This window comes from Vulpes lagopus, chromosome 3, assembly GCF_018345385.1.
Source record: "Vulpes lagopus strain Blue_001 chromosome 3, ASM1834538v1, whole genome shotgun sequence".
Classification (NCBI taxonomy): Eukaryota; Metazoa; Chordata; class Mammalia; order Carnivora; family Canidae; genus Vulpes; species Vulpes lagopus.
The window spans coordinates 115,081,865-115,095,728 of NC_054826.1; the positions used below are offsets into that span (position 1 = coordinate 115,081,865).

Genomic DNA, 13,864 nt, shown 5'->3' on the forward strand with positions numbered 1-13,864 from the left:
CTTGTCTAAGGACTTGTCACTTAGTACAGAAATCTTTTGGTTTGACTAGGAGTCTAATCAACACGTGTTTATTGAGTATCTCCCATGTGCCAAGCTATGTTCTAGAGCTGCCACTTGGCATAAATTTGCTGGAATCACTGATAACCAAAAGGGATGGACAGAGATTATGGGTGAGTAGATGGATGGATGGATGGATGGATAGATGGATAATGGATGCATGGTGGAAGGAAGGATCAATGAATGGATGGTGGATGGGTGGTTGGAGAATGAATAGCTGGTGGATGGTTAGATGGATAAAGAGATCAATCATTTTTAGAGATATATACTAAAATATTGAGAAATAATATGATATCTGGGAATTACTTCAGAATGATATGAGGCATTGAATGAGGGTATAGGTAAATCAAGATTGGCTACGAGACGATAATTGTTGAATCTGAGTAGTGGTGGATATGAGGAGTTTCCTTGCACTTTTCTGCCTTCTTTTGAATGATCAGAAATTTCCCATACTATAAATATTTGTTTTAATGTCCTTATCTTTTAAAGATACTCTCCGAAGGATATACAGGTAAAGTGACATCATGTCTGGGATGTGGTTTAAAATATTCAGCTAAAATTTTTTGCAAGTCAATGTATAGATGTGCTGTGATCTGAATGTTTGTGTCTCCTCCAAAGTTTACATGTTGGAGTCCTAACTTCCAATGTGATGGTGTTGCAAGATAGGGCCTTTGGGAGTTGATTGTGTCATGAAGCTGAAATCCCCATGAATGGGGTTAGTGCCTTACATACAAGGCCCTACAGCACTCTCTAGTCCCTTCCACTAAGCAAGGACACAACGAGAAGTCTGTGACCGCACCTAACCATGCTAGTGCCCTGATCTTGGACTCTCAGCCTCCAGAAGTGTGAGAAAGAAATTTCTGTTTATAAGCTACTAGTCTATGGTATTTTATTATATGGACCAAGATAAATACAGAGTAAGACGCAATGAAACATCCTTTAGCAAAGGAAGTATTCTGATCATGTTACCACTAGGTGGTGGGTCTATGGAGATTCCTTATGCTGGCCTGTGTAACTTGTATATGGTTGCAAGTTTTTACAATAAACATTTTTGAAAAAGTGGGACAGAGAAGTGGAGGCCTTCTCTTTTCTAGGTACTTTTGGAAGTGTGGAAGGCACCATGCTCTGGATGAATTTCCCACCAGTGTGGTAGTGTCGACATCAAGGGATTGCATGTTTTTTAACAAGCAATGTCATAGGCTGAGTGTTGCAGCAGTGAGACTAGAAGCATGGGGTCTACTGTGGACTGGAGGTTGAGAACAGATTTCTCACCCACATACTTGCTCTGTAGGGTATCCTGCTCCCAGTGATCCTGGTGGGAGGCAAAATAGCATCGCAGTCAGATTATCTGGAATCAGCCTCCCCGGGTCTAAATGCTGGTGCTACCACTTTCTGTGTAGTCTTGGATATGTCATTTCATTGTTCTGATCCTCACTTTCTCCTATTAAATAAGAGTAATACTAACATCTTACAGATTTATTATGAAGATTGAACTGGTTGTCACGTATAAAGTGCTTAGGCTCGGAACTTGACATTTAGCATTTATTATTATTGATACCTTGCTGTTAGTATGTTGTTGCTGCTGTTCAGCATCCTAAGAACAGAAAGAATTTTCTTTTTTTTTAAGATTTTATTTATTCATTAGAGAGAGAGAGAGAGAGAGAGAGCACAAGTAGGGGGAGGGGCAGAGGGAGAGGAAGAACCTGGAGCAGACTCCACGCTGAATGCAGAGCCTGACGTGGGGCTCGATCTCACGACCCTGAGGTCATGATGACCTGAGCTAAAATCCAGAGTTAGATGCTTAACTGATTGAGCCACTCAGGTGCTACAAGAACTTTCTGGGATAGAGGGAATAATTGGGGACAGAGGCTAAAAGAAGTCAAAGGAAGAGTCGCTCACTGTCAACTGATCCACCCACAGAAGCCCATTTGTGAGCTGCAAGAATCACTTTACTGCATGATAGGTACAAAAAGGAATACAAGAAAAAAGCAACTTTCTGATCATTTCTTTGCTCTGCAGAATGAAGTGGAGCTGGGTGAGCTGCTTCTGTCACTGAATTATCTCCCAAGTGCTGGGAGACTGAATGTGGACGTCATTCGAGCCAAGCAACTTCTTCAGACCGATGTGAGCCAAGGTTCAGGTACAGTGTAACCCCTTCACTCCCCATTTCCTTAACGAGGCATCTATGTTTGTTTGATACAGAGCCTCGATTTTTTTCCCCTGAATTCTGGATACTATTCATAAAACCCTGTGAGGGTAAACAAAGAGCATTTAGAACTAGGATGTTAGATCAAGAGGGAAAATAAACACTCAGATGTCTCTTAAGATGAGGCAGGTAAATGATGCTCTCTCCATAGCCCCATTCGAACTGGGGATTTGACCGAGACCTCGTGGGATAACTACTGACCTGGATCCTCTATGCACACACAGCCCCGAGGAAGTCACCTGCCTTTCCAGATGCTCCATCGCAGGATGGAGATGCCATGCTCCTGGTGGTGGGAACAGCGGGCACCGATCACGCATTCTGATCTGAGGGGGTATTGGGCACGCCCTGAGGGTTTTTTTGCCAGCTCATTTCAAATGCACCTTGAATCTTTATAAATCAGCTCTGGAAAGACTGTTATATTTAAAGTGTCTACTTTATAGCAAACCAATTCAAACATGACTTTTCATGAAATGGAACAGATTACATTCCATCTGTATGTAGCTTCTCCCATGACAGCAAAAGATATTATCGTGAAAGTAGCCAGGATCTCTGAGACCTCTTCAGCTCAGTGGAGAAACCACTGTCTCCTCTAAGTACAGTAGCTAAAATAAATTACTTTTGCTATCAAGTGACAGCTGCATTTAGAAGACAACTTACATTCTCAAAAACCACATTATAAAAATAGAGGTTTTGAAGGGGCCAGTGGAGGGAATGATGTTGAGGCTGGAGAGTTTCAGACTTAGCACAACAGGAGAGACAGTTTGATAAAATGATTGAGGGTTCTGGAATCAAACTGCCTGGAAACTAGTTCTCATTCTACTGCTTACAAATGACATGGCCTTGGGGAAGATACTTAACCTCCATAAGCCTCAATTTCTCCATCTGAAAAATTGAGATAGCAACAGTATCCATCTCACTGGGTCGTTTAAATAAATATTAAGTTGGATAATGTACATGAATCTCTTTGTAAACTGTAAAGGGATCTAAGAATGATAGTCATTAATCAGCCATCTCCGTACTCCTGTGTGTGGAGCCGTGGGCTCACTGACATGATAATGGGTTTCTAGGGACAAAAAACCAGGGCAAGCTCTGGGTCTGGCTCTTCTTCCACTAGTCTGATCTTAAGCAGACCATTTCCTATCTTGAGTCTTTAATTTTTCTTCATTTGTACAATTAATACAATGCCTGACATGTGGGAAGAGCTCAATAAATTTTGGATGGCTGAAGGAGGAGAGAAAGGGATGAACCAGACAAGCAGCTGGGTGGGAAAAAAGAAAGGGTGGATAGTGGATGGATGGGAGAATGGATGAATGAAAGGAGGGTTGGATACCTGGACTGGGGGATGGAAAGACAGACGGACTGATGAGATAAAAGAGATGAAAGGATGGGTCGGTAGTTGGATTTTCAGATGGATGGGAAGATGGATGGATGGATGGATGGATTGAGTTTCATGAGTTCCAACATTCTATTATGCTGTGTCCGATTCTCAGACCCCTTTGTGAAAATCCAGCTGGTACATGGACTCAAGCTTGTGAAAACAAAGAAGACATCCTTCTTAAGAGGCACAATCGATCCTTTTTACAATGAATCCTTCAGCTTCAAAGTTCCCCAAGAAGAACTTGAAAATGCCAGCTTAGTGTTTACAGGTAGGCAGTGGTTCAGACCCTGATGAACAGGTGAGACATCTTCCACTTCTTGTCCTAGAGATAGAAGGGGTTTAGACAGGGTAATGTCTGGTATTCAGCTACCTGGGTTTGAATCCATTTACCACTTGTGACCTTGGGTGAGATTCATAGAACCATAAAGCATATTTACTACAAATGTAAACTTTGGAGCCAGATTCCTTGACACTTCCACATAATTGCTGAAGCCTTGGACATGTTACTTGACACCTCTGAGCCTCAGTTTCTTCATCTGTAAAATGTGGGCAATCCTAGTACCTCCTTCAGAGGTTTGTGAGATTAAGTGACTTACAACTTTGAAATAATAAGTGCTCACTCTGTTACTTTTGATGATGTGGTGATTCAAGGAGCTTATAGTCCAACAGGGAAATGTGAGAAATATGTCACCTAACTTGGAGAGGAGGATTTTGAAAGCTTCCCAGAGAACATAATTTTTAAGTAGAGGCTTCATGTGCCACTGTGGTTGAATGTAATCTGCTGTTTTCAATGCATATTAGTTATCTATTACTGCATAATAAACTGAGTGACTTAGAAACATTTATTAAGCTCATAGTTCCTGTGGGTCAAGAACCCAGACGTAGGTTTGCTGCGTGCTTCTGACTGAGGTTCTCTGACAAGGCTGCAGTCAGGGTATTGGCTGGGGCTGCAGTCTCATCTCAAGGCTCATCTTGGGGGGAGGATCTGTTCTCAAGCTTACTCACATTGATAGTGGTTGGCAGGATTCAGTTCCTCACAGTGGAGATGCATTGGATTGGAGGCTTCCTTTCCTTCCTGGATGTTGGCCAGTGACCTTCCTCCATTTCTCACTATGTGGACTTCTCCGTAGGGCAACTCCCAATGTGGCGGATGGTTTCTGTCAGAGTGGGCAAGTGAGGGAGCAAGAGAGAGTGAGCAAGATGGAAGCCGGAGTCTTATCATAACCTAATCTTAGAAATGACATCCTCTCACTTTTGCCATATTCTATTCATTAGAAACAACCCACTAGGGGTTCATCACAATCCAGGGGAGGGAGTTACAGAGTGGCATAAATCCTGAGAGTTAGTGATCATTGGGAGCCATTTTAGAAGCTGGCTCCCACAACATCGAGTTAATGGAAGTAATGGTTATTATTTCCTGTGTCCTGATCACAGCAGGGGCTTCACATACTTTATTGCTAATATTCATCATAATTCACGCTGTCCAATCAGCATAATCCTCATCAGCTTACAGGGCTGGAGACTGAGGCCTCAAACCCAAGTAATACACGTGGTCTCAGACTGGTACAGTCAAGATTCCAGCTCTGGTCTTACTAGCTCTGAAGACCAAGGGGTCTGCATTTCCCCAAACATCCAGGTAGTGCTGGCATTGGTGACCTGACATCACACTGAGGAGTCGTGCTCCAGAGTAATTAGTAAAGCCTAATCTGTTTAGATCTAGTCTAAAATCCTTACCCGCAGGTCCCCCAAGAAAGAAGGCTATGGCTTAAAAAAACCCTTGTATGCAAGGCTTTCTCTGCACAGGCTTAACTGCTTCTCATCACTAAGATTGCAAATGCTCTGTGCTCCAAGACTCCTCTGAAGCAGGTTGGTTCTGGGTTTTCTTAGGCCCTGTCACCCAGAGAGTCTGCATCCAATCAGGAGCTTGCCTGCCCTAAGCAGGTATGACAGTCCTATCTGCAGCCGTGATGGCTGCTGTCCACAGGTCCCACTGTCCCCAAGGTTTCGGGTCAAGCAGAAGACAATGATTGCACTGAATCTTTAAATGGTAGGGAGCAGGCAGTGGGAACTAAATTGAACCAAGGTAAGATCCAAGCATGGAATATTGATTTCCAAGTCCCTACTGAGAATAAATGACCGAGTGTTGCACATTTAGATTGGGAGGGGACCCCAGGGGGCATTGAGTGCCCAGAAGGGAAGCCCTGACACTTTTATATTTTACTGAAGATTTTATGACAAAAGTATTACATGCTTGTCACAGTGAATGACACAACCAAAAGGTTTGTTTGGATGGAGAATCAGAAAAGTAGAGGGGTTAAATGTGGGGGCTGTAGGGCCAGGGCCTGGGTCTGGGCTCTGTAGCCTTGAGCAAGATCTGTATGCTTAGATTTTCTCATCTGTAAAATGGGTATAACCACACAAGGACGTCTTGAAGAATTGTTATTTGGATAAGATGAAAAGAAGACAATCTGTGTTGGGCACTGTGCCTAGTATACAGCAAGCACTTAGTAACTATGAACTATTATTAAAAGGCAGTGTTAGTCTCTTCTTCATCCCCCTTCCATTCCCTTCTCCCTGAAATCACCACCTCAGTGTCTTGGTATGTATCATTTCACACTTTTTTTTCAAGATTTTATTTATTTATTCATGAGAGACACACAGAAAGAGGCAGAGACACAGGCAGAGGGAGAAGCAGGCTCCCCATGAGGAGCCTGATGCAGGACTCGATCCCAGGACCCCGGGATCACGACCTGAGCCAAAGGTAGACGCTCAACCGCTGAGCGTCTGATTTCACACTTCTTTCCTCATTTCGCACACACTGCTGATTTCACACTTCTTTCCTCATTCCCACAAACATCATCCACATACAGAAGATTCAGCTCTTTTAAGAAGTTATTCATTAATTCAGGAAGTATGTATGAAGCACTTTCTGTTTCCAGGTGCTCGGAATATAGCGGTGAACAAATCAGACCTCCAGTTTGGGGAGCTTTTCAGACCATTCTGTGGACCCCACTCTCAAACTTACTTTTGTTTCATTAACAAATGAATGTGTCCAGTCCCTCCAGGGTGATGCAGATGTGAATGGACCTAGCTCTTTAATAGTTGCGCTATATACCATCACCTGGTGATGTGATACCGTGATAAAGGCAGAGGTTACACATGGTGGGAGTAGGGGAGGGTACGGGGAGGTAAGGGGTATGTGATGGGGCTTAAGATAATGTGATAAGAACTCTGGAGCACCTTCCGAGAGAAATACTCTAAACAATAAGAAGTTTTGCCTTCCATTGAGACGTTGTTTAGAACCCCTTGAATCCCATATGTGAACCCCATCAGGCCAAAGCCTCAAACTGGGGCAGTATCCCTGCCCCCCATACATCTCTCATTCAACTCACTACATTTCAGGTAGCAGTCTTCACCAGGCAAGGCCCCTGCTCTCCATTTGTGGAACGCAAGCTTCTCTTGTTTAAATGTTGGGGTTTTGTGCCCCTAGCTCAGAGGTGCCTCTTGTCAGGTTAAAGCCCATTGAAAATATACATTTTGTTTATTTATTTGGGAGAAAGAAGATAAGCGGGAAGCGGTGGAAGGAGAGGGAGAAGCTGAGCAGGGAGCTCCATATGGGGCTTGATCCAGGGACACCAGGATCAGGACCTGAGCCCAAGGCAGACGCTGAACTAATTGAGCCACCCAGGCGCCCCCGTGTATATGTATTTTTAAAGCACCCTAGATATTTCTAGTGCTCAGTCAGGGTTCAGAACCATAGCTATGAGTGGAAATCCCAGCTGGGATGACATTTTACATGAAGGGCCCTGCCTGCAGTTACAAAAGAAGTGTGGTTTGAGCTGGTGTCTCTCTAGGCAAAGTAGCAATGGTGCCGAATTAGAATCCATGATGTTCTAACTTGCTTTATTTATCAGCTAGGGGAAAGAGCTGTCGCCTCCAGGCTAAGGATCTGAAACCTAGCCTATTAGCTTGTTTCCAAACACTTCATAACAGAAGTAAGGTTGAGCTGCACTTGGAGTGTTTGCCGAGAATCCTGGTAAAAGCCTGTAATTAGCTGGCGGGCCTGGCTTTCTGAGCAGTTCCATTCCTGTGTGGGATGAGGGTTCTACTGCAATTTTCAATCAGGTGATTTTCTGCAGCTGAAGTTTAAAAAAAGAGGGAAAATTGCTTCTCAACTTGTGAGAGTGACATGCAGCCCAGAGGCCTTCCAGAAAAGTAATGTGGAATTGGCCACTGAGGTTAGTGGGCTATTATTAGAAGTGGGGGAAGAAAAGAAAGAAATACAGCTTGATGATGGCTTTTCAAAAAAATTAAAAAAAGAATCACCATGTGATCCAGCAATTCCCCTTCTGGGTATATCCCCAGTGGAATGGAAAGCGGGACTCAAACAGACATCCGTGCACCCGTGCTCATAAGCGGCACTATTCCCAGTAGCAAAAAAGGTGGAAGTAGCCCAGCGTCCATTGATAGAAGGATAAATGGATAAAGAAAATGTGATCTATTCATTCAGTGCACTGTTACACAGCCTTCAGGAGAGGGAAATGGTCACATGCTACCACATGGATGAACCTTGAAGATATTCTGTGAGGTGACATAAACCAGATATAAAAGGTCAAATACTGTGGAATTCCATTTATTTATTTAAAAAAATTTTTTAAGATTTTATTTATTCATTTGAGAGAGAGTGAGTACGAGCGAGTGGGGAAGAGCAGCAGGGAGGACAGGGAGAAAGAATCAGAAGTGCATTCTGCATTGGGCGGGGAGCCTGATGCAGGGCTCGATCCCATGACCCTGAGATCACGCCAGGGCTGAAACCAAGAGTCGGCCGCTCAACTGACTGTGCCCCCCAGGTATTCCTAGAACTCTGTCTATATGGGGTATCTCACGTAGACAGATTGATGGAGATAGAACAGAGGCAGCCTCTGATGGCAGGGGCGGAGCAGGTAAGGGTCAGCTCCCTGGGGCGGGAGCTGACCAAACATCAGTCTCCATGGATTGAATTTTTTTTTCAAGCACCTACTATGTGCTGTGTATTCAATAGAGACCCAGACATTCATGACCCGTGTTCTCATGACATTTACATCTAGCAGGGGGACGGCTGGACATTAGACTAAATGCCACACCAATCACGATACAACTGTGAATTGGTCTGAGGATTATGAAGGAGCAAAGCGAGGTACGTTGCAAGTGCCCGACCCTGTCTGGAAAGCGAGAAGGTGATACGTGAGCTGGGCGCAGAGGCCTGGAGGGAGTGAGGAGAGACCGGGCAGGCCTCCAGCCCAGAAGGGAAGCTAAGGTCAGGGAGAGAAATTAAGGCCAACCCCCTACTTCACCCTGGGAGCTAACGGGCTAACAGGGGTCAGTATGGAGGACCCATGCTCGGCCATCCCTCTGTCCTGTTAGAATTTCTCAAGGCAGCTGCTGCAGGAATTGCCCTGGGCACGGGCTTAGTGATAACCAGCCTCTGGCAGCCTCCCAACACAAGAGAAACCAGGGCAATGACCAGTGACTGACATTCCTAGCTTTTTGCCAACCCTTAATGCGTCTAGCTAGGGCTAGAGAGTGTGGCACCTTCATCCTTAACATCTCCCAGGGATTTGTTAAAATGCAGATTCTGATTCAGTTGGTCTGGGCTGTGGCTTAGGATTGTCTTTCTGATGGCACCCCAGTGAGGCCAGTGCTGTGGGTCTACAGACCACGCTTTGGGGAGCAGATACACAGAAGCCCCTGGACATGCGTCTGGGGGAGTGATAGTGCATGCACATCAGAAGGAATCAGACTCAAGCAGTGATCCCCCCCCCCCCCGCCCCTGCATATCAATTAGACTTCTAACCCCATCAGTCATTGGTGTGATGTTGGGACTTAAAAAAAAAAATCCCAATTCCCAGGCCCCAGGCCAGAGCAGCTAAATCAGCCAGGGCATCTGCATTTGGGGACAGGGGTGTGTTTTTCACAGCTCTCCAGTTGGCTTTCTCGCACAGCCTGGGTTGGCAGCATTTGCCCACACTGTTCTGCCTCCCTCCCCACCCCGATGTCTGCTTGGAGGCCTCCCAGGCCTCTCTGTTGAGAGTGAGTTCCAAGGCACCTGGTCTGCTTCCATAATTGCTTGGCTTTCTGCAGCTACAGCATCAAATTGGTTAATTGAATCTGCTGGTGAGATGAGGCGGGTGGGGAGGCGTGGCACAGGAGGAGAGGGGAGGATGGAGCAGCGCTGCCACCCACTCGCCTGGGGAGGCCTCAGGGCTGAATGGGTACCAGAGGACACGCTGTGAAAGCGTTGGGGTTTGGGAAGCAGGACAGTGGAGACGCTGAGGGTTTCCAGCAGAGGAGAGATGAGGAAACCAGTCTGAGAGGGGCATAGCCATTCTGCAAGAGCCAGAAAGTCCCTTGAGATGGATGGAGAGATGCTGTGGGTTTGCACTGTTCCCCAGCATCTGGCCTCACGTCCTCCCTGTAGCCTGCCCACAGCCTCTGTCTTCTCTCCTGCCCGACTTATGGGGGCCCCAGGCCCAGCTCTGCCTGCTAGAGAAATGGTTGCATGGCCACTCAGAGTATGGGTTGGAGCGAGATACAGTTTTTGGTTCACATGTCACTTTTACTGCTCAGCAAGCATGTGTGACCGTGAGCAAACAACTTCTCTTTCCTGTAGCTCAATTTCCTCCTCTTCCAACCTTCCAACCTCAGGACATAATATAAAGAGCTTTAGACAGCGCCTTGTACATAGTTAGTGCTCAGTAAATACCAAATGTGATGATGATGGTGATGATGTTGTTGTTGATGGACCTTGCCACAGAAGAGCAGACCCTGGAATTATTCATACTTGAGTTTGAATCTTGGCCCTACTGTTAGCCAGCTGTGTGACTCCAAGCAGATGGCTCCACCTCTCTGGGTCCTGGACTTTGTCTTGTGTGAAATGCAGCAAATCATTCCTATTATGAGCATTAAAGGCAAATCAACACGTGGACCTGTCCATCCTAGAGCTAGCCACTCGGAAAATCATGCCTGTTGTTTTTAAGAGTTATGCTGGCACTTTTGAGGTGACGAACTCAGCCTAGCTCCTCTGGTTGCCTCCTGACCAGGGCCCTCACCTAATCATCATCACCCCAAAGCTGCCAGCTGGTGCAGTGTCCAGGAGGCAGGGATTGACACTAAAGCTGTGCCAGCTCAGCCACAGAACCAGACCGGTTTGCGTTCCCCACAGTGCCCTGGGGTTGGCGCTGCGTGGGAGGAGCTGGCAATAGGTGCTTGGCTCCAGATCCAGACTCGGTCACAGGAAGTAAGTAGCAGAGGGAGGAGATGAACGCCTCCACTTTCTAGGCAGAAGGTAATCAGAAAGTGGGACCCTGGGAGCCAGAGCATAAGGAATATTGCAGAGAGAGAGCAGTGCCCAGAAGGAAGCCCATCAACTTATATGTGAACTGGGCTCACCCCTGAGCTACACACAAATGGGTATGACCCTAACCAGTATACAAGAGACTTTGAGAACTAAACTGTGGTGTAGACTACTGCCCGGGTCTGTAGTGGGCTCCCGAAGACACAAATGAGGGACAGATATGAAGAGCACCACAGAGACTTTAGAGATGAACTGACTTTGGCATAACAGCACACTGAGGGCAGCTCAGAACATGTGGTCTGAACCGAACCTGGTCAGTTGCTCAGCACAGCTAAAAAAAAATCAATATATTTAGTAGGATTCAAACAAGACCTAGAGTCTCATGACATAATATTCAAAACGTCCTGGATACAATCCAGAATAACCTGATTCACAAAGAACCAGCAAAGCCTGGCAAATTCTCAGAGGAAATATAATCAGCAGACACCAACCACAGGATGACCTAGATGTTGGGGTGATCACACAAAGACTTTAAAGCAGTTGCTATGAACCATGCTCCAAGAAGGAAGGGTGAATCCTCTTGAAAAGAATGGTAAGAGAATATTGCAGATTAGTAGAGAAACAGAAGATAGAAGATAGAACCAGGTGAAAAACTTCAAACAGAAAAGTACAGTAACAAATCAAATGGACTGGATGGACTCTAGCAGAATGTAGATGATCGAGGAAAGAGTTAATGAACAAACCCATAGATGAAGAGCACTTATGTACTGCAAACGACAGAATAAAAAGATTGGGGGAAAGGAGAACAGAAGGGGGGAAAAAGAGAACAATGGAGCCTAATATTGATGCCACATGAATCCCAAAGAGAGGAGAGAAGAGAAGCAGTAGATAGCATTAGGATGGCAGTGGGGGGGGAGGGGGGAAATCCCTGGGTGGCTCAATGGTTTAGCGCCTGCCTTTGGCCCAGGGTGCGATCCTGGAGTCCCTGGATCGAGTCCCACGTTGGGCTCCTGGCATGGAGCCTGCTTCTCCCTCCTCCTGTGTCTCTGCCTCTCTCTCTCTATGTCTATCATAAATAAATAAAAATCTTTAAAAAAAAAAAAAAAAAAGGATGGCAGTGGGTGACTTCCCTTCAGGGGTCCCATGAGTTCCTTACCAGGTTCCCCGAACACCGGCTTAGCTGAACCATGACTGTCCTCCCCTTTGTGGAAAGCGTTAACCCGTCTCGAGGCGGTATCGCACTGTGGGTCAAGTCAGCCAGACCTAGCTTCAGACTCTGACTGTGGGCTCGTGGCTTTGCCTCCGTGAACCCCAGTTTCCTTGACTGAACTGTGGGGACATTGCACTTACATTTATCTGAATCCCCTGTGTGTTCGTTAATTACATTTAATCTTTCACTTAACATATAAGGTGTGATCTGCTCTATGGCCATTTTTCATGGGGAGAAATGCTAGGGAGACCGAAGTTCAAAGAAGGGAATGGCAGTGAGTGGAGCCAGTTGCAAAGTCTGAGGGACTGGTCCCCACAGGGCTGCCCTCACTTCGGACCAGCTGGCGAGAAATTCACGGTCCCTGTGACCTTGCAGGTTCAGTAATTCATGAGAATCACTCACAGGATTCAGGAAGGTGCTACTTATATAAGCACAGTTTTATGATGGCAGAACACATTTTATTTTACAAAATAAAATCAGCCCAGGGATGAGAAACATGGGGCAGAGTCCAGAAGAGGTCCAGATGCAAGGCTTCCAGTCATTTTGTACCCATGGAGTCATGGACGGTGTTGCCTCTTCCCGGTCACTAAGTGTGCAGTATGCACAGAGTATTGCCAATGAGGGGAGCTTACTGATGTTTGGCATCCAGAGCTTTTACTGGGGCTCGATCCTGTACTCTCTGGTAGGTAACTCCAGTCTCCAGTGTCTCCTAGAGGTCCAGCTAATACCTCTAAGGAACCCCAAAGCTCTCACCATAAGTCACACCATCTGTGGCCAGAGCTCTTAGGCAAACAAAGACACCTGCAGGATAGTCCAGAAGCCTAGAGATGACCTCCCAGGAGCCAAGAGCGTAGACCAAGATCTCTCTTTGGAGAAGAGGAATTCTTCACTACACAGGAAGTAACTGGTCACTTGTGCCAAGTCCTCCAGCTGGTGAGCAGCCAGGCCAGGCTTCCAACCCAAGTTGTTTGGTTCCGGAGTCTCCCTCACTCTTAGCCACTACACTTCAATGAGCATATGAATCTCCTGGGGATCTTATTAAAGTGTGGATTATTCTGAGTCAGTAAGTCTGAGAGAGACCCAGGCATCTGTATTTCCAGTAAGTTCTGGTAACACTGATGCTGGTCTGAAGACCATACTTTGAAAAACAAGAAGACACTTCATCTGTTCTCCCATGTTACCCCTGTATGTCCAGGGCACAGAAGGCAGAGTGAGTTTGGAACAGCAGCAGGGCAGGCCCAGTAAAACCTGCAGGATTAGAAGCTCGTGTTTGTTTGTTTGTTTGTTTGTTTGTTTGTTTGTTTGAGTGCATTGAAAAGCCTTTGGAGGGTTTTGACCAGGGAAGTGCTATGGTGATGTTTTAAAGTATTACTCTAGGGGCACCTGGGTGGCTCAGTGGTTGAGCGTCTGCCTTCGGCTCAGGGCATGAGCCCAGAGTCCTGGGATCGAGTCCCACATAGGGCTCCTGCATGGAGCCTGCTTCGCCTCCCTCTGCCTATGTCTCTGCCTCTCTCTCTGTGTCTCTTGTGAATAAAAAAAAAAAAAAAAAATCTTAAAAAAAAATAAAGTATCACTCCATCTGTTGAATGGAGAATAGGATCATCAGAAGACAAGAGGGCAAGCCAGGAGACCATCTGGGAGGCTACAGTGCTGGTCTGCAGGAAAGGAGATGGTGACTTG

The 13,864-nt window shown here is 46.0% G+C and overlaps 1 protein-coding gene across 2 annotated transcripts in view; it reads left to right on the top strand.

Annotated features, from left to right (window-relative positions):
- The window catches only part of SYT17 (synaptotagmin 17), a 75,124-nt gene that overhangs the window by 42,397 nt on the left and 18,863 nt on the right, over window positions 1-13,864 (top strand). For both annotated transcript variants that reach the window (XM_041749214.1, XM_041749213.1), the window contains exons 6-7: window positions 2,077-2,197; window positions 3,754-3,909. In XM_041749214.1, coding sequence (XP_041605148.1) covers window positions 2,077-2,197; window positions 3,754-3,909 — 277 coding nt within the window. The remainder of the gene's footprint in view (window positions 1-2,076; window positions 2,198-3,753; window positions 3,910-13,864) is intronic.